Genomic DNA, 27260 nt, shown 5'->3' on the forward strand with positions numbered 1-27260 from the left:
GACATACTCCAACGAGCTTGACGACGATTCAACACGCATGCTGACATGCAATACTCGAGGTTCTTGTGATCTGTATACACAGTGACTGGACTAGAAGCGCCTTCTAGATAATGACGCCATTCTTGAAAGGAATCCACGATCGCAAGAAGTTCTTTATCGTGGATCTCATAATTGATCTCGGCTGCTGAGAATTTTCTTGAATGAAAAGCTATCGGATGAAGTTTGTCATCTGTTCCCATTTGTGATAAAACTGCACCCAAGGCAAAATCTGATGCATCTGTTTCCATAAAAAATGCCTTGGAAAAGTCAACACGATATAAGACTGGTGCAGAGACAAACGATGTCTTCAAGGCTTCAAATATTCCTTCCGCTTCTTGATTCCATTGAAATTTATCTTTACTAGTCAAGCGTGTAAGTGGAGCTGCAACTCGTGAGAAATCTTTGATGAAGATCCGATAGTAATTGGCAAATCCCAAGAAACATTGGACATCTCTTACTGTCCTTGGAATCTTCCAATCCATGATTGTTTGGACTTTCTTAGAATCCATCATGAGACCATCATTTGAAATGATGTATCCTAAAAAGTCAACTTGAGTAGTGTGAAATACACACTTTTCCATCTTGGCGTACAATCTTGCATCTCTAAGTTTTTGTAATACTTGACAAACATGTATTTCATGTTCTTCGACTTTCTTAGAATAGATCAGGATATCGTCTAGATAGCAGATGACAAAATTGTCTAAGAATTCATGAAATACATCATTCATGAGATGTTGAAAAGCAGCTGGTGCATTCGTGAGTCCAAAGGGCATGACATTATATTCGAAATGTCCATACCTGGTTCGAAACGCAGTCTTCCATTTATCTCCTTCTTTGATCCGTACTAGATTATATGCTCCTCTTAGACCTATTTTTGTATAGATCTTAGCTTGATTCAACTGGTCAAGGAGTCCTGATATCAAAGGTAATGGATACCTGTTCTTGATTGTGATCTTGTTGAGTCCTCGATAATCAACACACATTCGTAAAGATCCATCTTTTTTCTTTACGAATAGAATTGGAGCTCCTGCTGGAGATTTTGAATGGCGTATGAAATTCTTCGCTAAATTCTCGTCAATATATGTCTTGAGTTCAGCCATCTCATCTTGCGATAAACTGTAAATTGGTCCAAATGGTGGCTGAGTTCCTTCCTTGAGGTCGATTGAACAATCATATGGACGATGCTCAGGAAGAATATCTGCATTCTTTTTCTCAAAAACGTCTTGATACTCCTGATATTGACTTGGAATGCCACTTGAAGTCTTTACGTTTTCAGAAATAGGTGCAGCATAAATAGCAAAAGTTGATCCTTCTTTTGCTGCATGTATAAATGCTTTTGCACCTATCAGTACGGGTTTTACTATATTAGACTTATAATTTTTTACTTGGTTAGTAGAACTATTAATAACGCTCTGGGAAAAGTCAAGTTTACACGAATTCCAATCTATTCGACGGTTATATTTTTCTAGCCAGGATAAACCTAAAATAACTGGATTGGACGGGGATTTAATTATGTTAAAAGCTATGTAGCTATCATGACCGTCTATTGTTACTTTTATAGGATGAGTTTCATGAGTGACATCTCCTGAAGACAAGGGACGACCATCTATGACTTCTACATGTACTGGTTTACGTTTCTGTACAAAAGATATTTTACGACTTTTAACAAATTGTTCATCTAAAAAACATGCTGAGGCTCCTGAATCTAATAAAGCAGAGGCTTTGTAATTCTTAGGTCCTAAATATAAGTCTATTATAAAATAAAGAGAGGGTTCTGAGGAGAGGATAGGACCTTCATTAGGAATTGTACAAGGTTCCAGCTGCATGGTCCCTATTGTAGCTGGACGAATTCGTTTTCCGACATGTTGTTTTCTTTGATCGTCGTACCCCTCATTTTATAGTTGCGTCGCTTCTTTGGACAATGTTGAGCAGTGTGCTTAGGTTCTCCGCAATATAAATATAATCCTTCTTGATGACGACGAATCTTTTCTTGCTCAGTTAGGGGTTTAAAACGTACCGCGTCAATTTGCATGTCTTCTACTTCCGAATGTATGTTTGGCAAAGATGTTGATGTTGTCATTGAGTAATAACGTTGAGGTTACCGTGAATGATTCTCAGATCGAAATTCGAAAAGTCGATTATCACATTTTACCACAAAATTGATTGCTTGATTCAAAGTTTGAGGATCAGGTAAGTTGAGCATCAATTTCTTTACTTTGTATTGCAATCCATAAAGAAATTGACTAATGAGTGCAGCATCATCCCACTTAATGTCAATTGCAAGTTGTCGAAATTGTGAAGCATACACTGTTACTGAGCGATTTCTTTGTCGCAGAATTCGGATCTTATTTGTTGCAACACGAGTTGCATCGTGTTCACCATACATAGATCGAAACTCCGCCAAAAAAGCTTCCAAATTATCCAATATTGGATTTCGTTGTTCAAAAAAAGACGAAAACCATGATAATGCAGAACCAGAAAGTAGAGTGCCAATAAACCTGACTTGTGATCCTGGAGTTGGATAGCTTTGCGGTTGAAGTTCAATTGCCAATTGTACTTGATTGATGAACCCTCGAAACTTAGATCTCGTACCATCAAATTTCTCGGGTAAGGCAATTCTTGGTTCTCTAGTGCTTACAAGGTGTTGTACAATTGGAGAAGGAACGTGATTTGTTGTAGATGTTGAAGCAGCTCCGATCATCTCTATATCCCCACTTTCTGCTATTCTTGTTCTTTCATGTGTTGGTGAATTGAGTTGATGCATCTCAAGCATTAATTCCCTCATTTGCTCTTGCATTTGTGCCATTGCACTCTTCATTTCAACAAGCTCTGCCATAATGACACTAAGAAAAATTTGTTTGATACTGCTCAAGACAAAAGCAAAGAAAGACTTGATAACAAAGAAGATACTAAGAACAATATCAGTTTAGAAGTGGGTAATCCGTAAACTTCTAATACGCTTATGTCTTGTCAAGAGAAAGGGGTAATCCACTCTCACTCAAGAAAAACAAAGCTTTGATATTGTAAGTGTACTCTTGTCAATCTGTCAAGGACAAAGACTCGATGAGGGAAAATATACACAAAAAGGCTATCTCGATATAATAAGTCAAAATATAAACAAGTAGGTATATTAAAAGGAAACTGAAATGGCTATTGCCACAAGACAAGAAACTAAAGACTCTTGAACCTGAACTAGAAGCAAGAAAGGAGTTGACAAGAGTGAAGAAGCCTTCACTCTTGTCTCTATATATACTATCTAACTAGGGGCTATGTGGCGACATTCTATAGGACCTCCAATATGTGTTGACTTTGTAGGATACATGCCTTGACTTACAAGGCAAGTTTTTCTACGTGTGGGCCACATAGTTAGCTTGATCTTCAAGCTAACAACATGTGTGGCACATGGCCAACTTGTTGACCACGTTTCTAATCCAAAAAGTCAATTAAAGACACCTATGAAGTCAAAGCAGCGTCTAGGAAGTTTCTAGGAAGCTTCTATATTAAATATTATAGAATTAACTTACTTTTATCTACTTTTACTTATTTCTATCTATTTCTATATGTAATTATTAACTTACATGATTATGGCCGTGACATCATGTGAATGAAGAAAGACCAATGAAACTACATAAGTGCGAAATTGTAATGGAAGTATATTCTTGTAAGTTTAATTATTATAAATAATATATTTTTAGAAATATTATATAGTAAGTATTAATGTTAGTATTTATCATACTAAAGAATATGAGACTATATAAATGATAGTGTATAAATTGTAAAAGCTTTTCTTCACAAGGTAAAGCATTGTATTTATTTTTTTATTAAAATGGTTATTTAAAAAATATTCATGTACATATGATGAAGCAAAAAATTCAAGATATTTTTTGTTTATAAAGAATAAAATAATATGATAGAAAAATATAACAAAAAAATATAAAAATATTTAAAATCTAATAGTATTAGAAAGTATAAATTATCTATATTATTTTTGTATAGTTGAAAGTATTATTCATTACTTAACTATTCTACATATCCTTTAAGAAGACAAAGTAGTCAAAAGATTAAATTTTTCATTGTTGGAGAAGAAAAAATTATATTAAATATTCATGGATTGAAAAAGAGTTTTTAAAATGAAGTTGTAAATATTCTAAGAATTTTAATGAATCATTCTTTATCTATTGCAATGAAATCTAAAGTACTTAAAGAATTATAGAACATAAAATTTATAAATTATTCTATTTTATTATAAAACATTATCATAGATATTTGATGCATAATATATGTATTTATGTTTGAAGATTAAAATTAAAAACCAAAACCAAAACTAAAAATGAATCTTAAAGATACAATATATATATATATATATATATATATATATATATATATATATATATATATTTAGATTCATACAAACTATGAGATTCAAGTATAAAGAAGATAATTACAAGAAAAGATTTAAAGTTTAAAAAAATCTATCCAATTCATAGATAATAATCTATATAAGATAAAAAATAATTTAATCACATCTAATATCTTTAAGATAGAGATTGATGTTCTTAAATCTTTACATATCTTTGAAAAAACCTCAAGTTTTACTAGAAATAAAAAAATTAATAATTAAAAGTATCAAATCTAAAATTGTAAAGGTCAATAAGAAAAAAAAAAAAATTGAAATTTGGCTATTTAAAAAAAAAAAAAAAAAAAAAAAAAAAAAAATCAAGGAATGATAAGTCTTCTATGTTTAATGAAGCTACACAAGCTAAAAATCAATGTAAGTAGAAAACATCAATAAACAAAGAAATGGAGTGTCTTTATGAAAATTAGACATAAGATTCAAAATAATTATTTAAATAAAAAAATTAATTATATATATATAGTTTTGATTCAACCTACAAATACACCTTAAGTTGTTATATGCACACCTATTATGTTCATGGATATACCCAAGGATTTTGATTGGCTCATCTAAATCCTTTTTTTCTTATCTTGGCATGAACCCCCCTCTCTTTTCTTTTCTCCCTTATTTCAATGTAAATCTAATCCCTCTTTCTCTTCATTGTCTTGACAGACATTCCAATCCTGCATATGAATCATATACCAACCTGTTTATTAGCTTCCAAATACTTTATATAAATTTCCTATTGATATGAAAGCAAACAAATGCAGAATAAATTTAGTGCACTTTCTTAAAATTGTTGTTATTACTACGCCAAGACATGATTTTGAGTGAAGATTTTCCATGATAATCAACTCAAAGTGAGTTTCTATACTCAAAATCTTACAACTTAGTCATCTTTATTATTTGAAAATAACCAAAATATTGTATAGATCCATTGTCTTTCAAAGTCATTTGGTTGTTAATTTCTAGCTTAAGAAACAAAGTGCATATCAAATTCTGTTGCATCATATTTATCAGAGAGGGATTGTTGAGCTTTGTTGGATGAATGTCTAGAAGAAGAGTTCTCTCATAAGATGGAGTAGACGAAGAGTCAAACATTGTACTATTGACCAAGAATTGAAGTACTTGTGAATACAATTTATTTATATAGATGATGCCAAAAGGCGGGATTAATATACCAATAAGAGATTGGGAAGTATAATATGAATTGAAAGAAGTATATTAAAATAGATAAAATTGGTATTATCTTGTATACAAGTTTTTTAGAAGCTCCATAAATGCAACTTTGATTTTATATGTGTTTGTAGTTGATTGGTAGCTTGTAAATTTAGCCAACAAATTAAGTATGTGTTGTACATGTTGGTAGCTTATGATACAAACTAACCATGTGTTGCACATGTTGGTATCTTCTTTCATGCTATCATTGGAGTTGAATGTCATTGAGCCTTCTATTGCTAGTATTTGGATGTTGGACAAGCTTAACACCAAAGCAAATGTTGTAACTAGAAAATCCTCTAGCTAGAAAGTTTTCTAAAAATGTATGCTACCATTTTCTTGCAAGAAGTCTCAAGTTAAAGAAACTATTAAACTCTAGCATCACAAATTACATAAAATCCAGCCCATCAAGTTCCAATAAAATAGCCTAAATTGAACATATGTACAAAATAAAAGAAATATTGGTAATTATGTATAGTTAACACTATATATATATATATATATATATATATATACAATGATCTTTGAAATGACAATAATCACTTATTGTGTAGCTTCTACTTTCACATAGTTGGATCAATTATCTTTTAAATTTGAAGATGGTTCAATTGTTATTTCAAATTATTTTGCTGAAGGACATATTATTGTATGCAATTGGCTGCTTGGAAGTTAGGACATAGACAAAAGGCATTGATAATTGGATAGCAGCATCATCTAAAGTTTTTTGGATTATGACACCAATTTGATGGTATGACAGTTTTGCAAGTCCTTTATTTTAGCTATAAAAAATAAAAAATAAAAAAATAAAAAATAATGATTTTGATGGTCTTAGTTTTATATATATATATATATATATATATATATATTACAATAATAATAATCATAATAATAGATAATTGTAAAACTTAGAACTTAAAGATCATCATTCATTGATACCAACTTTGACACTGTCTCATTAATCTCATAGCTCATCAATAAGATCAAAGATTGCAATCCCACCCTTTGTGGTCCTAATCCAAATTTAAGGTGGCGGATGCAAAATCCATCAATTGAATTGCAAAATTTTAGATTCTAAAATTAGTATTAAATTTGTATAATGGACTTGCTTTCGGTGATCTTTATCCCGAGCCATTTGCTTCTAGTACACTCTTATTCTAAGCATTTCTATTGACAATATTTTTCTTTTCCGAATTGATTTCCATGCCATTAAGAGTCTCTTCCATAATCTACATCTCCTTGTTTTTATGAAGAGCAAGAGATAGATTCAGCTCTATCTTTAAAGATACAACATTATCAATTGCAATTTAACTCAAAACTTATTATGCTTTGTAATTTTTTTAAAAAAATTAAAATTATTTCAATGTTGAGAATAATGAGATTAAAACCTAAAATATCTCAATTAAAGATACATATAAGAAGAAAAAATGGATCTTGAAAAAATTAAATGCATTACCAAATTAATATCAAATCTAATTAAAAACAAAAATATTTTTGATTCCATTGAATAATTCTCTTGTATTGATCATCAGGTCCTTTAAAATGTCCACTTTTGTTTCTTATTGATGCTATTCTTGATGTTGCTGTTTGTATTTTTTCAAGAATTATTTGCCTTCAATGTATACTTTTTTCTTTGATTCTTCTGGATCATCTTCTTGTTGAATAGCCAACTGCAATTTGATGCACTCTTGGTATTCTTCTTCATCTTCTTCTTCTCTGTAAAAATTCAAGAAACAAATAAGAGTATTATAAAAAAATTGTCAACTATCGACAAATTGAATTGATCTTGCATATAAATGATTGCAACCTAGAATGAAGAACAATCTATGCACAATTCAAAATTTGTATTCTAAAAATTGATACTTGAGGGCAAAAATAAAATAAAAAATAAATAAATTATATTTCAAAACATTTAAGTAATATTCACAACATTCATAGATTCATTTAGTCTGTCCAAAAGAATAAAAACCTTGTATGTGGTAATATAGGCATCAAATTTAGAATGAATTAATAGCAATCATGAAGGCTTGATATTGAGCTCTTGAATCAAATATAGGTACCCCATTGATTATTTCCTTTTGGTCTATCTTCTCAAAAAGACTTGTATGCAAGTGCACTTTGATCAAGGTAATGTCCTAGTTACAAACCTATGTAGTTGTTGCACCTAGACATCTTCTAGAGATTTTTACATACAATTGAAGTAGGAAAAAAAAGAAAAAAGAAAAAAAACAAACAAACAAACAAACAAACAAAAATGTAGAAAATAAATGCAAAAATCCTTGGGGGTTTCTCCAAAAATTAATCAAACAATTTAAGTTCAGATTTCTCAAGAGTAGGGGAACCAAAGAGGAGGCTTTGGTAAAGAAGTAGTTTTCAAAGTCTCAACAATTCTAACAACCTCAACCACTTTGCATTCTTGAAGTTCTTTAAGTTTCTTCTCAACCGCCAATCAAATTGTATTTTTGTCTCTTTATCTTATATTTAAGCTATCATCTATATATATATATATATATATATGATTGATTAATTGATCCAAACAATTATTAAATCGACCCATCCATCCTAGCCATCAAATAAAAAATCTCCACTACTAGATCATATATTGGTTGAAAACCAATGAAAAATGGTTAGATCCACAACCAATAATGATGGGTGGATCAATTTAATAAATGCATGGGCCGATTTAAAAATTTCCTATACATATATATATATATATATATATGTATATACGTATTGGGTTTTATAAATAAAGGTCGTATACATCAAGAGTGTTCAAATACACAAGAAGTTGACTTTGAGAAGTGTCAACAAGAAACCCAATACGACCCGAATCCTACTCGTTTTCTTGTTGGAACATGCTCTCATTCGTCGAGACAGATCAGCATCAACGGCATGGAATCCTCCTCCGGAACGGATAACGCTGAAACCCAATACCCTGCCATGACGACGGGCAGAATCCGGATATCATCTCATACTCGATCAGGCTAGAGGATCGTGTCCTGGTGCCATCGTCTGAACTGAAGAAGTGCCGCAATTGCAGCTACCGTTGCTCGAATGTGATGAACCTTCGGTGTCGAGGATCGACAAAGGGACACTCGCCCGTTGGAAAATTTGCCGCCGTGAGTACCGTGAGTACCGTTCGTCGTGCCTCCAGTCCACTTCCATGTCTATCTGCTCCATGTCGATATCTAAGTGCACCGTGGTACTGTCTCCGATTGATAGGACGGCAATGGCCACTGTAGAAGTGCTGTGTGTTTAGGGTTGCGCTATTGTGCCCTTGTGTTGCGTTTCACCCTCTCTGCCTCTTGTGTCTTTTCGCTCAGTGCACTGAATCAGCTATTTCGTCTCTTTGGTGTTGTGCTGGGAGACAATGAAGTGCCTCAGTCTTGGATGTTGTAAGTTGTTGTCTAATTTCGTTCTGTTTCGCTGTGTTATCCGTCTTGTTGCTGTTTAGGGTCCTTCTTGTCTTTTGATCAGGTGGGTTTTCTTACAAGTTGCAGTCGTGATGAATAGATTGGCTTGGTATCGCATTCTTGTAAAGTGGTGAGGATGCGATGGTAATTGCTGTAAGATAATTAAACAAGTTAAAAATTATTAATTTGACGTGCTATTTGGGTTTTTGTGTTGGTTTTTATTTATATATTTATATTTAGGGGGATGGCGGAGATCGTATTGCTTGTAATGCTTTGGTGATAAACTGATGGCAAGGGGCTGTCGATGAGATTTCCTTTGTTAATTGGGTGCATTAGCATAAGATTGATTCTAATATAAACAACATCAATGTCAGTTAATTATTATTTACACGAATTCAGCTCCGACCTTTTTCTTGCTGATTTACCACAGGTTGTGAAGCATGCAATTAGTGATAACCATGCATACTGTAGATATTGAGTGTGTAGGGAGAGATTCTCTATTATAACTTGGGTTTTTCCAGGTTCTGTTTTGCAGACTTGTTGGAAAGTAGCACGTCAAAATGGGTCTTGATGATGGGACTTCCAGGAAGGACGACATCGAAAGTGATAGAATTGAAGAGCCATTACTGGACAAGAAAGATTATACATTGAGAGGCTATCAAAACCAACCGGATTCTGTTGTGTCGATACCTTCTTCTCAGGAAGGATCAAGTGTATTCGGCTACAATGTGGGTGTCAGACCTTTCCAGGACGTCAGTTTCGCTATTATCTTCCTACTGCTTGTTGTTATATCAGTAGCTTTTGGCATCTATGGAGTGGTTCACTCCAACTCTGAGTATCAATGGGTTGAGACCGCCCAGTACGAGCCAAAGCAACAAACCTGCTCCATTCCAGAAGGTATGCTTTTAGAGCCAATGCAAGCTAGCGATGCCAAATGGCAGATTGCGTATGTCATCATGCCCCAGAGATTGAAGAACTTGCTTTTCTCAAGCAGGGCACCTTCTGCAACACCTATTTGGATCACTTTGGGTATAGCTCTTGTTCTGAGTGGTCCATTCGCTTTGGGGGTTCTATTCCTGCTACGAGTATATACGAAGGAGCTTGTATATGCCACTCTACCCCTCATCATCCTACTCCCCATAGTTCTTAATCTGACTTGGTTCATCCTCTGTCAGCGTAGTGAAGAGTGTCTTAAGGAGTTTGACCCCGCAGGACAGTACGTATTATTTGGGATTATTCTTCTCATGTGTGCACTCATGATCTATGTGATTTATTCCAACTGGGACCGTATTCAGCTTACTATACGGATAGTCAAGACTTCGTCTGAGGCTTTACATCAAAACCTTGCTCTTCTATTTGTCCTCCCTGGTTTATCACTTGTATTAGTTGTATTCTGTGTGCCATTTGTCATCTTCATAGGGTATTCCTACACAAATGGGAAGGTTGTGCCTAACCCAGACGTATTAGCGGGCGAAAGCATTCAATGTGCCAGGGGTACAGACACCCCATGTTGTGTTTGGCAGACTGCTTCATGGGTGCCATATTACATGTATCTTTCCGGATTTTCCGTTCTTTGGTCTTCGACGATAATGGCCCAAATCCAGGTCTTCACCATCAGTGGTACAATCTCTCAGTGGTACTTCGCACAAGCAGGATCTTCTGCCATGAACTCCACAAGGCGAGCATTGAGGTACGTTAGACTAATATTTTCTTTCATGTTGCGAATTTGGAGTACATTTGGAGTACATTTTGATACCTTCGAAATAGAATTCTCAACATTTTCCATCCCATATATTATTGGGGTGGAAGAGCAAAATTATCAGTGTTTCTGTTTTATGAGGTCTCAAGCTGAGTTGATTTTCTGAATGCACCAATCTTACTATGCTTTGCAACGTCCCATTTGTGTTTCAGTGTTGCGTTTGGGCCTTCATTCGGAACAGCCTGCCTTGCTGGCCTTGTCGTTGCAATCGTGCGAATTATTCGAGGTGCAGCTAACAGTACGGACAATGAACAAGCCCAAGAGAGCGCACTTGCTATTTTTCTGCGTGCTTGTCTTCAGTCGATTCTCGATGCTGTTGAATTCTTCACCAGATTCACAACAAACTTCGCAGCCATTACTGGCGAAAGCTTTTGTAACTCAGCTTCCATGACATATAATCTTTTGAAGAGGAATTTGCTATCAACAGTGCTTGTGGAAATTATTTCGGATCGACTTCTGGCCATGGTGACATTCGTCCTAACTTTAGTATATGCACTGCTGGTAAGTCAAGTTCCGTGCTTGGCTCAGCGTCTTGTTTCCATGTTCTTTCTTGTACCACTGTTGAGCCCAAGCGCACTATCTCTCTCAATTTCGGGGTGTATCTAAGCGGTCGACAAGGCGTCTTTCCTTCGTTCTTGCATCTCATCAAGGTGTGGAGTGTTGCTCTTGTCTCTCGATATGTACTCATATTTTGCTGTGTGTGCAGATATACGGAGTTCTATCTCTTTCAACAAGCCTAGCTAAGGACCAGAAGCTGATCGCAGCTGTTCTGAGTTGGCTAATTGTGTTCTTGGTACTCGTCCTCTTTGTGCGAGTCCTGAGCAACATTATAGATACAGTGTACATCTGTTACGCCATGGACAAAGATCAAGGCGTGGTGTCCAAATCTGAAGTTCATGACGTTCTTGTCCTTCTTCCCGCTTCCCAGGAGGAGAATCCGTCCCTCGCCGTGCGACGCGAGAACTGATCACATCCGACTACCGAACACTCCGGTCCCATTGTCATGGCAGTCTGCTTCAGTAGTTCCGACTAGCAATGTACATTCTGAATTTTGTAACAATATTATGAGCAAATTATATCCAGAGTGTAAAACTTGCACTCCCCTTTGTCTGCACCAGATTGGTTTACTCCGACAAGAACATGTTCACAACCACTTCTATAACCTAAAAGGTACCCAATTCCCAAATGCACACGTCCTTGTTATCTGCTTTGTACATCAAACAATCGGAAATTTTTATTGAACAACACAACATTTCCACGAGAATGTGAAGGATTTGGTATTCTTCGAACTTGAAGTTGCTATGAAATAAGAGCAAGCTGTGAGCCCTCTGCTCTCGTCGGCACGTAGTGGGTCACTAAATGGTGAAGGTCGCCGCAGCACGGCATTGACTGTCTGCAGAACAAAATACACCCATCGCTTTCCAGGCTGGATCTGGTAACACTCTTCGCCTCGTGCCCGTGCCCGAACGGGTATCAACCATCACTTCCGACGCCTCGTGACGCCGCCAATAATAATGTAATCAACAATCCGCATTCTTCGCGCTCAATCTGAGGAAACGAAGCTCCTATTTATGCGCGCATTCATCACTGTGGCCATAGATTTCGATGAGGGTTCCAGCTTTTTATACCTAAATGTGGATCGCTTGTTGTTGGGAAACAGTTCGAAGGAAGAAACATATTCAAGCCCCCGGAACACCTGTTGCTGGAACGAGTTCGGTTGTGAGGGACAGGCCTGCTTTGTCTTGCCTTACCTTTGATGGTCAATTTAGTACTCCATGCTCTTTGCTCGTGCAATCGGAAGTACATTTGGAAATGGTCGAGTGGTTAAGCAGCTGCGTGACTTGAGGTTGGAGTTTCGGGAGCAGGTGTTGTGGCGTTTGTGGCGTTTGTGAGCAGGCTAGTGACATTGGACTACATGGGGGTGGATTTAGTTGCGATGGGGGGATAAGAGATGGATCGCGCATGTAGGCGATGATGCAGGAGAGGAGTCGGTATCATATTTTGGAAGGACTGCTGTGCACGTAATTGACAGGTAGTGGTGATCAGTGGGTTGCAGAGCAGCCTCAAGCGTGATTGGTTGTGGTTGTGTTCTTTGAGATTTGCGGGGGCTCATTGTTGTAGTTTGCGCGTGGCGCGAAGTTTTAGGGTTTGTTTCGTGAGGCGCACGATGGTGTGAAGAAGTGGAATACATTTGACTTTAGGTAGGATTGCAAGAATATCGTTCGAGTCTCACGTTGATTGGGTAATAGAGTCCTGATTCCGAGTTTATTGAAAGAGATTACTCCAGTTGTGGATGCAAAAACCTCACCACTTTCCAACCTGCCAGCAGTAAGTCTGTCGTCTCTCGTAATGCCAGTTGTGTTACAAAGTAATTTGCTGACTTTGCACAGATGATTATGCTGCAGAAGTCCTGCCTGGATATTCTTTAGCTTTTTGCCAACATCTTGTTTAGCAGCTTAAGAGTGTTCTGGCGGGCATTTTCTGCGCTGTGAATGTTTTCTTGACTGAGAATTCGATCTGATTAACTTTTCTGTCTGAAGAAAGCTTTGTCGAAGAGGGGAAATGTGATCCAACAGTGAAGAAACTCCTGATTTTGAGCAGTGCGGCCTCGACTCCCAAGGTAGAGTTTTATCACAACTTTGTTCAGCATCGGTTGTGATTCCGCCGCTGCTAACAATGCTGCTGCATACAGGTTACGTTAAGTAAATCTTTTGTCTTTAGTCACAATCACGTAAGTAACATCTGGATGCAGGCTACCAGGATGAGCAATTCAATGGATTCCCCGAAAGAGACTGACTTGTTTGAGAACATGGAGCTTCTTCAAGGAGGTTCAGACAATGCAGCGTATCGTCAGCTTGGACATGCAGAGGAACAAGGAGACGACTTGGAGGAATTCGAGATTTTAGAGCGTCCTCTGCCTAGATTTTGGCAGAGTCGGCGATGTCGGTGGATGGGACTCATTTGTCTTGCCATTGTGTTCCTTGGTGTTGCAGCTGTACTTCTCCATTGGTTAGCTCCTTTATTTTTAGACAAGGTAAGCTACTCTGTTTATTAATTTGCGCTTTGATTAAAACCAGAATTTCCATGTCAATTATGGATTACACTGTCAAATGCAGTATAAATATGATGGAAATTCATATGCATTGTCCTTCCGTGCAGGTTATTATACCATTGATGATATGGGAGTCTACTGAATTTTCTAAGCCTGTTTTGGCGGTGGTTCTCGTATGCTCACTTGCAATATTTCCCATGTTCATCCTTCCATCAGGACCTTCCATGTGGTTATCAGGCATGATGTTTGGATATGGATTAGGATTCCTTATAATTATGTCAGGAACTATGATTGGTCAGACCTTGCCCTACTTCATCGGACAATGGCTGTTGCATGATCGAATACAGGTCAGTACGTGTGTCATAGTTATTACATGCTTGTCCGCATTCAATTTTATTACCTTGTCGAAATCATGTTTGTCTTCTTTGATTTTGGAGCAGCCGGTATCTTGGAAGCTTGTCAATTATATGTCTATTTGAATCTTTTCCGCACCATTCTGAGGTTTCTTGCATCCGTCTCCAGATGTGGCTAACAAAGTATCCAAAGAAGGCAGCCGTGTTAAGAGTTGCTGAACAAGGGGGTTGGTTTCAACAAGTTCGGACAATAATGCTGTTGCGGGTCTCCCCATTTCCATACCCCTTGTTCAATTATGTCATCACTGTTACCAACATAAAATATGGCCCATATATCGTTGGTTCCATTTGTGGAATGGTTCCGGAGGCTTTCATTACAATATACAGGTATTATTTACTTAAATATTATCTTTACCAAGTGTAGTGTCTGTGGAGCAATTCCTTGGCTAGGACACCTGCAATTGTTTGTAGTGTGCAATTCAAGAATATTCTGGTATACTGCCTGGTCTAATGTTTGGTTTGATACGCTGTTGATTAAGATCGTGTCAAAAAAAGAAAAAAAGAACAAATCTTCCAAATGCGCAAAGAGCAATTTAGCAGTTTCTATTTCTTCCATATTTATTCTGTCGTATTGTCAGCCTAAATGGTCTTTCGTTTGGATTGTTTTCTTTTCCGATCGTCCCGGACCTGAACTGGATTGCGATTAATTTTTGCAGTGGGAGGTTATTGTTTACACTGGCCGAGATCAAACACAAGAACAGGCACATAACCCCCCTGGAAATTGCCTACAACATTGTGGGAGCATGTATTGCGGCAGCAACGGCAATAACAGCAACCATATATGGGCGAAGGGCTTTAAAAGAACTGGAGCTCAAGGAAGCAGCGGAGCGAGAAGCTTCAGGGCAGCTTTCTCAGCCCATGACAGATATTCTCTCGCAGTCACCGCCTTCTTTTAAGCATCCTATCACATGGACGGGTAATTCTTCATCAGACGCCTCACAACCACTAGCACAATCCCTCGAGGACTTCCCTCCTTCTATGTCAGAGCTTCCTACACATTCAAAGAAATAGCTATTTTCTTCTCCCGTATGTGGATTGCACGTTTGTTGCAAGTATGAGGGGGCACGAGATGTTTGCATGCAAACCTTGTGCGACAAATGATTAATTCATCTGCCTCAGCATTTATTGCACATGTTTGCCATTCGCCAAAGCTCCGAACCAACAGCACCTACAATTTGTGGTAGGACGATTGTATTGGGATTTGTGTAGTCGATGCAATAGTTGATTAGTTTTGGAGATGGCGCCGATCACATAAACTTTTGTACAGCTGTAGACTTGAAAAGCCTACCACAAATTTGTGTAGACTCTCCTAGGAAGTATTTAGCTATTATAATTAATTTCAATGTGTGCTTCAGAATCCTTGGAAAATTTCCACTGGCATATTATGGAAGTGATAATTTTGGTAAAGTCCTTTTTTTACAATTTTTGAATATGCACAGAATCAGCTTTACCGAAATTGTTCTTAGTTGCACGTAGCAGGTATTCGGATATATACCTATCATTATTGCCACTGCAATTCTGTTCTGCTACCTACTATGTCTTTGCAGAACCTTCAGTTTGGTGGTCTGGCGATCATTATGGGACAGAGCTTTTAAGTGAATTTATCTCTTCCGGTTCAAACCCCCTCTATTAAATTCTTGTGTTAGGAATGTCTTGCAACTTGAGACCTTCAAACAATCCTTGCGTTTTTACAACATGATTGCAATGGCGTACAGTATTGCCTGATGGGGCTTGCTATTTCACATCACTCTCAAGTCTGCAAGATGTAAAACAAAGAGCGCTGTCAAGACCAGCACAAAGTTGAGCTTGTATGTCTTCTTCAAGCTTTTCGTGCTCATATTTTGCTCGAACGGAAGAAGGAATTCCGAGGTATTATTGCTTCGTTGTGCAAGCTTTGAAGCCCTTGTTTGGCTTACAGGGTTTACCCCTGCGCTGTGAAGGAATGCTGTTGTATTGGCAACCGCGTGGGGCATTTCGAGAGAAACGAGTCGACTCGTTTGCCGGGCAATAATTTGTGGTAAAATCTATTTGGGTGTGTCAAGGGGAAGAGGAATTGGGTTGTCGCCAGTGCCACTCGATGCTTTCGTGCGCCTCCAAATCGGCATCCTAGAGGATTTGTAACCGCTTCTCAGATTGCGGATTGTCTCGCATCGGCCGGTCCCACGCGTAGTTAGGAAACTGACGTTGACGGAAGCGATGCGGCCGATTGATTCTCTTGAAAAGCTGAGGAAGAATCTTGCGTCCTTGCGTTGGGGACAAGCGGCATGGGTCCCTTTCGATGCAGTTCAGAGCCCTCGTTCCGAACATGTTCCTACCGGTATTCTCTCATCGGCATCGTTTTTGATGAATTTTGCATCATTCCCGAAGCCTGACAATTGAGAAATCTGTTGCTTGGTGATGCTATTTCTGTGGGTAGAGGTAGCTAGCGACCGTACGTCCTTGTGGGATGCAGTGCTAGTCGACTTGCATGGGATTTTTAGGTATACATGGTCACACTTCGTCTCCATCTTGCGAACCGCTAATTTGGTTTCCCTGTAGAGCTAGACCTTCACGACTCCCGTTCTTATTGCTTTTAGAGCAAATTCACTAGAGAGTATTAGAGTTATCGGCAACCTCCCCATCTTGACTTGTGTTACACTGCTGCAATTTCAAATCGAAAGGCTTACCAATCTTATACTACAAGAATTGCAAGTTTTATTTCCTTTTTCCAGGCCGCATGGGGTAAATCTGTGCTTGAGAGCCCAGGACTCATCATTCAGGTACTCGGCGCACATCCACAGACCAAATTGACCCAACTCCAGGTATTCCTTTACTAGCATTTTGCTAATTCACTATGCCATCTGCAAAACCTACTTTCCTCTCTACAATACTAATGTATTGGTAAGATTGTGAGAGTTGCTGGTGCTGAAGGCACACTCACGCTCAACTTTCGTGTCAGCTATTCATCTATCAACAGCAGGGTCCTCATTTCTTTCCCTCTCTCCTTTGTTACATTGACTGGTCTACAAGATCAGGACTTTTTCATGTGCATTAAGTTTGCAAAAGATGATGTCGATGTAGACAAGCAAGCAGAATTGGTAGAGATGTTGAAATGAAGCTTCAGTCTCTATGAAGCAGGGAATGTGTCTTGATCTGTGCGGCGTTTCTCTCTGCAATTCCTTGTGCTCACTACAAGTCATGCCGAGCTTCCCAGTCTGGTTGAGAAACCATGAAAAAACTGAAGCAGCAGCTAATATTTTGAAACATGCTTCAATTCTCACTGCTTTCTGTGCAGGTTGTTTGTTTTTCCAACTTCTGTAATTTGGGTGTGAGCATTAATTGAGTTGTTGGGAGTAATCACTATTTCACAACCGGCATGTAGACGTATCAATTGGTGTCGTAGGTTTGTATCCTGCACGAGGAAAGACATTTTCAAGTGAAGAGATTGGATTATTTCTGATTTGTAAGGCAAGGCATTATTGTGGCGTATTCATTTGATTAGTTTGTCTGGCGCACTAGTTAGTGATACTGAGTAAAGTGTTACAAATTTTACAACGGCCATCAAATGCTTGTAGCAGATGTCTACTAACATGGATGTTTGTTGCTTGATGTTACAGAAAAGTATGAGAAAATAGTCATTAACCATGTCTTGATAGTGTTATTGAATTTTATTTGAATGGTTGTTTCAAATGCTATGATCTTTCTTTCTTTCTTCCCTTTTTTTTTTTTTTTTTTTTTTGAATAAAGGTTGGGCAATAGTTGTGATGTTATAGCTGTAAGTTTAGGGTTGGATTTGAACTGTTAATCTTTTGATATCATTTTGGATATTGGGTACAATGTTGATATATTTTGGTAGTTTAAAGTTATTTTAGACCAAATAAAATAAGACATTCTTAATAAATCAAGGAAGATTGTTTTATTTGTGTTTTCATTGTGGTTGATGAAACTAAGTATGTATGTTTGTAAGTAACTAAAGTAAATGTATTATAGGTTATTGTTTTAAAAAATATCATAGTAATATGAATTTTTTTCTTTTATGAAAAGGTTTTAATTTAAATACTTTTTAGTCTATGAATTATATGGTATATTAAAGATGCATGCTTTACATGATAAATAAAATAAGATTTTATTAATATTATCTTAAAAAAAATACTTAAGAAATATTGCTTTTTAAGTAATTAGATTATGTCTAATTTTTCATGTAGTTTAAAACATCTACTTAAATTTATGTATTCACATCTCTTTTATTATAAATTAAGATGAGAATCTAAATCCATTAAGTTCATGCAATGATATTATTTTTTATAAAAAAATATTCTAATTAAGGATATCATTTAACTTATAAACATATAAGTTATAAACATATAATTTATCTAACTTGGTGTCCCAAAAAAATGCAATATAGATAGAAGTGCCATTTCAATATAAAATTATACATATTGCTAAAAAATTACAATTATTAATCTACAGAAATTCAAATAACACAAAGATTCTAAAAGTATAACAATTACACATTGTAATTTTTTATATAGATATATAAATATTAATAAGAATATTATAAATTCTTAACAATTTCAAAAAGTGGTTCATTAATAAATGAAAATATTTTTATGACATATTATAATATATATATATATATATAGAATTTTATATTATAAAGACAAACTATTTGAGTGTTTTTTTTAAAGTAATTTATTCAAGATAAATCAAAAAATTTATTTTAAATAACTACAATTATCAAAATTTATAAATAAATACTGAAGTATAACATCGAATATTATTATTTTTAATTAATTATATAAAACAAAATTCTTTGAACACTTGTGTGAGGTTAGCTATGAAATTGATCGAAACAGTAACCATTTGACCCGAACGTGCTCATAAGATACATAATTTTTTTTCATCTTAACTATAAAATCCACATTGTCCAATTAAATATGATACATGTGGTTATAAATACATAACTATAATGGATGTAGTGTTAAAGTGGCTATTTTAGATTTTCGTTATAAAATGAAAAAAAGAAAAAACTATTTAATACTCATTTATTTATAAATACATACATTTACTTACATCATTGTACAACTCTTCAAAAACTTAAAAAGCAAATAATAATACCCAGATGTGCTCAACGTCAAAAGAGATGTGAACGGATGAAAGAAGGGCGACGAATGAATGAAATCGCGGGCCCCGAACGAATGAAACATGTGAAATGTGATGAATGAGAAATCGGGATGATGGATAGAATATTCTCCAGCTTGTCTCGGAACTCAGCGTGGAAGCGAGATCCATTGACTGATTCGCAGGCATCCCTTTATAGTCTCCCTCCCTCCCTTCTTTCCTTCCCTTCCCTTCCCGTCCTTTCCTTTCCTGCAATCCCTACCTGCCCGATTGATTGGCAGCCTGACAGCGTGGGACTGCGTGCGTTGCGATGCGGAGGATTCGCGGGCTGGAAATGACAACACCATGAGGATCGGCATACTCACTCTCATTCGTCCCCCAATTCTCCTTACTTGTGCAGAGTGGCACGGGATGAAACAATCGAACGAACGAAAAAAGGAACGGATTAAGTGCCACATCGGATATGGAAAGAAATTCTTGCTGGAATCGACGTCGAGAGTTGCTGTTTCCGGTGCAGGAGAGGAGGAGCCAGATTCTTCTACTTGCGCCAGAAATGCCAGGCAGCAGCAGATGTAGCAGGCAACCAACGGATGTGACCAGCGGTAGGATTCCAGCAGTATTCTGTGACGCAGTGGGATCAAAATATCACGCACCCAGGTGAAACCAATTGGGCCAGACCACAGCATGGATGCGGGCTTTTTCCCCATCTTCGCTTATGCGGCACAAACTGGGGATAAATACCGAAGGAAGCTAGTTGACGAAGGAAGCGAATCGTGGGGGTGATGCAACTTACAGGGGCGAGTTTGCTAATCTGGACGGCCCTGGAGGTGGAGCCCTTTTTGCCCAGATTAGCTCTCCCCATGGATCCTAAAGTGAAAGAGCAGCAGCTGGACTGCAGCCCCCCCCCCCCCGAAGATGCGTCTGGAAGGCCCCACCGCCACACCTCCTTCGCTCACCCCCCCCCTTCCCCTCCCAGATCTACATTTGCTTCTTTAAACCCCTTGGCCCAGTGCACTTTAGCGTCATTCTCTCTGCTTCGTCCCGCTTCTCCTCTCTTGGTCTCGACTCCTCAAGCCCAGGGATCCTCTTCTTGTAGCTGCGGAGAGCGTCGCTTTGTTTCCTCGCAGGTATTCTACCCGGCTACGTCGTGGGTTTTTTTTTTTTTTTTTTTTTTTTTTTTTCTTTCCTTCTTCTTCTTCTTCTCCGATGTATTGCTTGCTTTGGGTCTTGTTGGTGGTGCCGTATAAGAGAGTTGGGTTTTGGTGATTTCATGTGGCTCAGCGTGGGGTATTGTCTGGGTGTCAAAGGTGTGGATAAGATACCTCACTGCGGAGTTTTGGGTTGTTTCTTTCAACGAACTTTTATGTAATAGTGTTGCGTCAGTTGCTCTCGTTTGAGATTTTGCGGTAAGCACCAGGTTCACCTAAACCTGATTGTGCGAGTATAGGTTGTCTATTGGGGGCTTTTCTTGGAACCGTTGAACTAGCGATTGCCGCTTCACGGCCTAACTGTGGAGGGTTATTTCTTTTTCCTCCATTTCCCTCGTGGAGGAACTTGTGGTTTACTAGACGGCACTTTGAGAAGGAAAATGTGTTTCTCTGTCACTAGTGAGAATGGAGGGTGCCGGATCGACCTGTTTCTGGCACTCCCCGTCCAAAGTTTTCCGTAGTCAGCTTAGACGACATTGGGATGTACCTCTGCACTGTGATTTTACTACGAGATGCCTTATGTCGCCCACTGAGAATGATTAGATCCTCCTTCGTATTTTTATCAACGGTTTGTTTTCTTCGTTGATTTAAGCTTCATCTATTTTCTTAAGAAAGAATGCCAAAAATCTTTATGAACTGGTGGCATTCTTTTCTGTGAGGGAATTACATTACTTCCTGTGCCTTGTAGCTAGTAATCTCTTTCTAGCTAAGACCTGTATTCTTGTTTGGCTACAGAAAACATCGACAAAGGAATCATGGGTGAGGAGGCAGTCGAGTACAAGGTCGCCGAGTGGGGAAACCAGTCTCTGGAGGTTGCTGACGAGGAGATTTACAACCTCATCGAGCATGAGAAGGTGCGCCAATGCCGGGGCATTGAGCTCATTGCTTCCGAGAACTTCACATCTCAGGCCGTGATCGAAGCTTTGGGGTCCGCCCTTACCAACAAGTACTCAGAGGGGCTCCCCGGAGCCAGGTACTATGGTGGTAATGAGTTCATCGATCAGATCGAGAACCTGTGCAAAGCCAGGGCGTTGAAGGCTTTCCACTTGGACAGCGAGAAGTGGGGTGTGAATGTACAGCCCTACTCTGGCTCCCCTGCTAACTTCGCTGTTTACACTGCGCTTCTCAACCCTCACGATCGCATCATGGGCCTGGACCTTCCCTCGGGGGGTCACTTGACTCACGGATACTACACATCTGGCGGGAAGAAAATCTCTGCTACTTCAATTTTTTTTGAGAGCTTGCCTTACAAGGTGAACTACGAGACTGGATACATCGATTACGAGAAGTTGGAGGAGAAGGCAATGGACTTCCGTCCTAAGATGATTATCTCTGGAGGAAGCGCATATCCTAGAGACTGGGACTATGCACGGCTCAGGACTATTGCTGATAAGGTTGGAGCCCTGTTGATGTGCGATATGGCACACTACAGTGGTCTCGTGGCCGCCCAGGAAGTGAACCAACCATTTGATTACTGTGATGTGGTGACCACCACGACCCACAAGAGTCTGAGGGGACCCCGCGCGGGAATGATCTTCTACAGGAAAGGCCCGAAGCCAGCGAAGAAGGGACAGCCAGAGGGCGCTGTCTACGACTACGAAGACAAGATTAACTTCTCCGTCTTCCCATCCTTGCAGGGAGGACCACACAACCATCAGATCGCTGCTTTGGCGGTTGCGCTCAAGCAGGTGGATACTCCTCTGTTCAAAGCATACGCGAAGCAAGTCAAAGCCAATGCCAAGGCTATTGGAGAAGCATTGATGAAGAAGGGATACAAGATGGTGACTGGCGGCACAGAGAATCACTTGGTTTTGTGGGATCTGCGACCTCTCGGACTCACTGGAAACAAGGTGGAGAAAGTGTGTGAGCTTGCCCACATCACATTGAACAAGAATGCCGTATTCGGTGACAGCAGTGCTTTGGCCCCTGGTGGTGTCCGAGTTGGTAAGCGACTGATCCAACAGTGAATGGCTGCATAATCGTCTAGTTATTTTCTCGCCGTATGTGTATCTAGCCTTTGGAATAGTGGAGATAACTTCAGGTCTATTGGTGCAATTTGTTGTTTCACCGGGACCAGTGGAATGAATCCGAGACGACTTACGTGTCAAGATGTTTCTTGTGTAATTCTATGCTCACCTTGTGTACTACGTAAATTGACATTGTTATGTGGTTATCTTGTGGCGTGATAAATGTTGGCTTACAGTACTTGTACAGTAATGTTTTTCTCTAACACCATCATTTGTAACGTTCAGGCGCACCCGCCATGACATCTCGTGGGCTGAAGGAGAAAGACTTCGAGCAGATTGCTGACTTTCTGGAGCGTGCCGTAAACATCACCTTGAAGGTGCAGAAGGAGAGGGGCAAATTGCTGAAGGAATTTAACAAGGGATTGGAAAACAACGAAGAGATCGCTGCCCTGAAGAGGGATGTAGAGAAGTTCTCCATGTCTTTTGACATGCCTGGGTTCGATGTCAACAAACTTAAGTATGGCAACGAATAGAGGCTTGCTTAGTCCATATTTACTGAACGGTAGTTTTCAGTTGATATAGTCAGTCCAGAGAGGTCAGAGGTCTCTACTAAAGCCGTCTCTGGATTGACCTCTCACAATTGTAGTTAACCTCTATTTTTTTAATACTTGCGCATGGTGTGCATTCACCCAACTCTTACATATAATCCACGGATGCTCCATAATGCTATTAATGACACGGATATTCTGTACTGGCCCTTCGAAAAACTTGCCTTGGAGCTGTATACTGATAACTGACAACGGACATTATATTCAACATGATTGCTGCTGTTTGACGGGGCGAATACGTTTCTGAGTGTCTGGAAACATGTTACCTGTCGTGAAACGTATACTCACTAGAAGGGAGAATAATATATTGCAGTATAGATGGGTGAACGGAGATAGTGTGAGTAGTACAACAATATCATCTAAGTCTCAAGGAACAGGAATATTTTTTTGAGTCGAAAAACTTGTCTATCCTTGACCATTAAGGCTCACTGTGCATCAAGATTTTAGAGAGCGTTAAAATATGTTCCATCTTCTACACATACAGGCAGTTTAACGCTCGTCATGCTAAGGTGTAGTTGAAGCTTACATTACAGGGTGGACTACTTCCAAGGAACTAGAAAATTACAAATTAATTTGTCAGCATTAACAACTCTAAAAATCGATTAAAGTGTAAATTAAATTCTAATTTTTCAAAGATTTAGATATCCATGAAAAGACACATTAGAACATGTATTACTAGTAAAACGAAATCTATTTGCGTTATTCAATCATTTGTTTATAGTCTGGCAAATTATACTCCGATAGAAGATCTTCCCTGCATGGATAGAATGTTTTGATAACTAGTTGCGCATTCTGTGTTCTAAATTAAACCCTCCACAGCTTTCGATGTTCTTATTACAATTTCTGTAGGATCTAGCATTCTTTTATATTTTGCATTCTTTTCATTCCTACTTTGTGAGAACTCAAGATCCTTGTTTTTATTTAATTGTTTAGTCCAGAATGTTGTCAAGTCCTTACACAGATCTTGCGAGAGCGAAAAACGAAAAACGAAAAACATTACATTTGATGTACAAAGTAGTTAGAAGTAAAAGTAAAAATCAACTTTCCACTCGGGTAAGGATACGTGCCAGCTTATACGCGACTTCTGTTTGGAAGGCAGGGCAGAGCATTCTGCAAGATGGTCAAGTAGCCGATTTTCAGTTTCGGACGATGCGCAAGCAGATTTCGAGGGAGGAAGGAATTTCAAGCATCAAACTCGATTGATTAGGCTCTGGGTTTTGTTAGGTTTCTTTCCATAGATCAGAGCGGGACGTGTGTGGTCGCTTGATTCGGAGCACTGAGGGAGGAGGATGGAGTCGCTCCTTGCAAGTTACGCTAGTGACGATGAAGATGAGCAGGAGGAGATAACGCCGCGCGTGGAGATTGCGCCAAGCTTGCCCGCGGCCTCCGATGCACCGCAAAAGGTTTCGTTGTTTGGTCGCCTCCCACCACCGAGGAATTCTGGGTCTGGAACTTCTGTACAATCCTCAGGTTCTCTGTTTGCTTCTCTGCCCCCGCCGCAATTCGGGGCCAAATCTGCAGAAGTTAGCTCTCCCTTCCCTACCGCGGATGTTTTTGCCCAGGAATCATCTCGACCCTCGCTGTTCGCAAAGCTACCTCCCCCGAAATCTGAAAAACCTGAAACGTCGGACGGGAACCCTAATCGCGGTAATCTCCCTTCGAAATCTTCTCTGTTTGCAGCTCTTCCGCCCCCTAAGGTTGAGTTTGACAGTTCTGTGGTGAAGGTCGAGACCCCCGACGTGAAACCTAAAGTGAAGAAGCACCCAGTGGCATTCAAACCTCCGATTGATGTGTCTGTTCTTGAGGACGACGATGATGGTTGGAGACCAGCGCATAAGAAGGCAAAAGCTGAGCCCAGTCCGATGATCAAAAGCGGAGGTGGTCTCAGCGCTCTCTTACCGGCCCCCAGGAACAGCCTGGGATCCGGTGCCACATTGGGAGGTGGTGCTGCTTCTGGTGGGCGTCGTGCAGCCATGGAAGTTGGTGGGAAGTCAGTAACGCAGGATATTAAGCCGAAGGCGGAGCCAGTAGTTGTAAACTCCAGGATATCCACAACGTCCGGAGCAATCGATTCGCGTGCTTCCCAAGCCCAAGTTCAGTACGATCATTCCTCGTATGCATTAGATCAGAGCACCGCATTTGCTCCTCAGGTATGTTGCCAATTTTTAAAAGTTCATTATCTAGTGTCTCATTTGTCCATTTTCTGAGGGTGGTGTATGTAACAAGACCAACTAGTGGGATATTTGAGCGAGCGCCCAAGCAAGTATGGTTGTCACCTGCAATAATCAGGGCATGGATTTTATAGATTAGGGTTTCTTTTGTACGGAGTCTATTTCCTGATTGTATGTATTAGTTTGTGAAATCACTCGTCGTTTATTTACCCTTGTATCTGGACTTTCTGAGATTCGGACGGCTTAGAACCGAGTGCCTGCTATATTTTTCTGTTGGAGCTCTCTGAAGATATCAGTGTTATTGAGGATTTTACAGAAACGCGTCGGAGAAGTGTTCTAATTTTGTGTGTGCGTATCAGCTGCCTTCCGAAAACAATTCATATGGCTATTCAGCGCCAACGGAAGCATACACATCCGCGCAGGAGATTCCTCATTCAACATATAATGTCAATAGCCATTACGAACAGCAGGATTGGCAGTATTCCGGGAACGTTCCATATTACGCTAGTCATCCAACTCACGCCAACCATGCAGTAGCGAGTTCTCCACCGGTTGTTGATCCAGTTGCACAAGTCTTGCAGTCTGAGAGAAGAAGAGGTAGAGAAGATAAATTGGCTGCTTCTAATGTGATTGAGGTCAAGCAAGCTGATCTTACTGGCGGAAAAATAAGGGAGGACCAACTGCGAGTAACCGGGATTGCGTTTGGGCCATCTTATCAGGTAAGCTTTGAAGTTTTGATTCTGCTTTTTGGTCAATTTATTTGTGCATGAACTGAAGCTTTTTCATTTCCATTAGAAGGCAGATTATAACTATCATGTCTAGTTATTAGCGTTTCATGGTCCCTTGTAAATTTATTCTTCTATTCTTATTTTTGACGTAGCCGTATTTGTATTTAGGAAACGTGTAGGAGTAAGTGAACATTTTCCTTGTGAAAATCGGCACAATGTGTGTTTTTTCTGCGGCTTTATGTGTTACTTGATGAAAGTGAAAGTGACATCTTAAACTACATATTCTAACTTATTAACGGTGTTTGCTGTTGCAGCCGGTTTCTTCGAGTAAAGATAAGCCATCTAAAGTACACCGAAGAAAGCACCAAATTGGCACCCTTTTGCATGATATGAGGTCAAAAGAAATGGAGTTATTGGAGCGTCGCGCTAAAGGGAACTTGACGAAAGCAGAAACTCATGCCAAATACGGCTGGTAGTGTTAAATTGCAGTCTGATTGTGGTTTGTAGGGAATGATATATTGGGGAGGTCAATTCGCTGCATCCATCTTGTCAGGTTCTTCTTGTGTAGAGTTTTCGACTAGATTTTGTGTTTGAAAATTGAGAAAGAACTGCTTTCCCTCAATTGTTGTGCTAAGTATAGGGGATCTCACTTGGACAGGTATTGCCTAAGCTCTGCAGCCTAAATTGGTAACAAGCTGCGTAAGATTTTCTGCCCAGCTGACTTCGTTGGCCAGTTCATTTCCCTCTAGTAATGAGATGGTATCATGCAGTTTGTCCCCAAGTACCTCCTCAGGCATGCTCTTTACGGGATGCTTATCCGCTCTATTCAAGGTCATTTAATTCAATTGCAGTACTTGACTCAGACCCTCAACTGAGCATACCCACTTTAATCCTACGCCCTTTGAGCCTTTCTGGTTAGGTCTTCAAATTTTTACTTGGCCAATTTCAACAGAACTTCAGGATAGGCTGGAGAATGTATTGTCATGTTAAGCACACCAGAGAACGAGGCTTTAAGCAATGGAGCCGAATATCTCATTTTGAAGAGTCCATTTTGATTTCTTTTTGGGGTTCAAAAGATTGCATGTATTCTTTTGCAACGGATGATAACTTTAGTTGGAGGGTTAGATGTTTCATACCACCAAATTTTTTGTTTTCCCAAACCTTTTGATTCCACAACGATTGGGTACATTC

At 39.0% G+C, this 27260-nt stretch overlaps 4 protein-coding genes and 1 long non-coding RNA gene across 14 annotated transcripts; all 5 read left to right on the forward strand.

Annotated features, from left to right (window-relative positions):
- Positions 1 to 8630: 8630 nt before the first annotated feature.
- LOC112292573 (uncharacterized) lies at positions 8631 to 11936 on the forward strand. Of its 6 annotated transcripts, none has more exons than XM_024541179.3 (4): positions 8631 to 8769; positions 9585 to 10753; positions 10975 to 11323; positions 11529 to 11936. In XM_024541179.3, exons 2-4 carry the CDS (start codon positions 9624 to 9626, stop codon positions 11787 to 11789), a joined length of 1740 nt encoding a protein of 579 aa, XP_024396947.1. In that variant the 5' UTR covers positions 8631 to 8769; positions 9585 to 9623; the 3' UTR covers positions 11790 to 11936. The 6 variants fall into 6 exon arrangements, with proteins under 6 accessions (XP_024396947.1, XP_024396944.1, XP_024396952.1 ...); XM_024541176.3 differs by having other exon boundaries at positions 8642 to 8778; XM_024541184.3 differs by having other exon boundaries at positions 8651 to 8769; positions 9599 to 10753.
- Positions 11937 to 12368: 432 nt separating this feature from the next.
- Positions 12369 to 15709, forward strand: LOC112292576 (uncharacterized). Of its 5 annotated transcripts, none has more exons than XM_090256274.1 (6): positions 12369 to 12854; positions 13228 to 13442; positions 13575 to 13856; positions 13982 to 14221; positions 14397 to 14614; positions 14944 to 15709. In XM_090256274.1, the coding sequence occupies exons 3-6, from the start codon at positions 13584 to 13586 to the stop codon at positions 15296 to 15298; spliced, it is 1086 nt and encodes a 361-aa protein (XP_090112400.1). In that variant the 5' UTR covers positions 12369 to 12854; positions 13228 to 13442; positions 13575 to 13583; the 3' UTR covers positions 15299 to 15709. The 5 variants fall into 5 exon arrangements, with proteins under 5 accessions (XP_090112400.1, XP_024396957.1, XP_024396956.1 ...); XM_024541189.3 differs by having other exon boundaries at positions 12373 to 12854; positions 13363 to 13442; XM_024541188.3 differs by having other exon boundaries at positions 12376 to 13150; positions 13363 to 13442.
- A 713-nt stretch (positions 15710 to 16422) lies between these two features.
- LOC149987711 (uncharacterized) lies at positions 16423 to 17823 on the forward strand. Its single transcript, XR_016506581.1, has 3 exons — positions 16423 to 16604; positions 16999 to 17088; positions 17562 to 17823. It is a non-coding gene; the product is annotated as an uncharacterized LOC149987711 (long non-coding RNA).
- A 2600-nt stretch (positions 17824 to 20423) lies between these two features.
- On the forward strand, positions 20424 to 23255 carry LOC112292574 (serine hydroxymethyltransferase 4). Its single transcript, XM_024541185.3, has 3 exons — positions 20424 to 20514; positions 21331 to 22539; positions 22848 to 23255. Exons 2-3 carry the CDS (start codon positions 21351 to 21353, stop codon positions 23093 to 23095), a joined length of 1437 nt encoding a protein of 478 aa, XP_024396953.1. The 5' UTR covers positions 20424 to 20514; positions 21331 to 21350; the 3' UTR covers positions 23096 to 23255.
- A 1010-nt stretch (positions 23256 to 24265) lies between these two features.
- On the forward strand, positions 24266 to 26964 carry LOC112292575 (uncharacterized). Its single transcript, XM_024541186.3, has 3 exons — positions 24266 to 25320; positions 25701 to 26060; positions 26384 to 26964. The coding sequence occupies exons 1-3, from the start codon at positions 24460 to 24462 to the stop codon at positions 26543 to 26545; spliced, it is 1383 nt and encodes a 460-aa protein (XP_024396954.1). The 5' UTR covers positions 24266 to 24459; the 3' UTR covers positions 26546 to 26964.
- Positions 26965 to 27260: the final 296 nt, after the last annotated feature.

This window comes from Physcomitrium patens, chromosome 15, assembly GCF_059467195.1.
Source record: "Physcomitrium patens ecotype Gransden chromosome 15, ASM5946719v1, whole genome shotgun sequence".
Lineage (NCBI taxonomy): Eukaryota > Viridiplantae > Streptophyta > Bryopsida > Funariales > Funariaceae > Physcomitrium > Physcomitrium patens.

What these genes read in the sequence shown, in the direction of transcription:
- LOC112292573 (XM_024541179.3), top strand. Translation starts at nt 9,624, where the DNA reads ATGGGTCTTGATGATGGGACTTCCAGGAAGGACGACATCGAAAGTGAT. An exon ending in TCCACAAGGCGAGCATTGAG is followed by an intron (nt 10,754 to 10,974) that starts GTACGTTAGACT and finishes TTTGTGTTTCAG; the next exon opens with TGTTGCGTTTGGGCCTTCAT. An exon ending in CTTTAGTATATGCACTGCTG is followed by an intron (nt 11,324 to 11,528) that starts GTAAGTCAAGTT and finishes CTGTGTGTGCAG; the next exon opens with ATATACGGAGTTCTATCTCT.
- LOC112292576 (XM_024541187.2), top strand. Translation starts at nt 13,116, where the DNA reads ATGCAAAAACCTCACCACTTTCCAACCTGCCAGCA. An exon ending in CACTTTCCAACCTGCCAGCA is followed by an intron (nt 13,151 to 13,366) that starts GTAAGTCTGTCG and finishes GTCTGAAGAAAG; the next exon opens with CTTTGTCGAAGAGGGGAAAT. An exon ending in GTGCGGCCTCGACTCCCAAG is followed by an intron (nt 13,443 to 13,574) that starts GTAGAGTTTTAT and finishes ATCTGGATGCAG; the next exon opens with GCTACCAGGATGAGCAATTC.
- LOC112292574 (XM_024541185.3), top strand. Translation starts at nt 21,351, where the DNA reads ATGGGTGAGGAGGCAGTCGAGTACAAGGTCGCCGAGTGGGGAAACCAG. An exon ending in CCCTGGTGGTGTCCGAGTTG is followed by an intron (nt 22,540 to 22,847) that starts GTAAGCGACTGA and finishes TGTAACGTTCAG; the next exon opens with GCGCACCCGCCATGACATCT.
- LOC112292575 (XM_024541186.3), top strand. Translation starts at nt 24,460, where the DNA reads ATGGAGTCGCTCCTTGCAAGTTACGCTAGTGACGATGAAGATGAGCAG. An exon ending in GCACCGCATTTGCTCCTCAG is followed by an intron (nt 25,321 to 25,700) that starts GTATGTTGCCAA and finishes TGTGCGTATCAG; the next exon opens with CTGCCTTCCGAAAACAATTC. An exon ending in CGTTTGGGCCATCTTATCAG is followed by an intron (nt 26,061 to 26,383) that starts GTAAGCTTTGAA and finishes TTGCTGTTGCAG; the next exon opens with CCGGTTTCTTCGAGTAAAGA.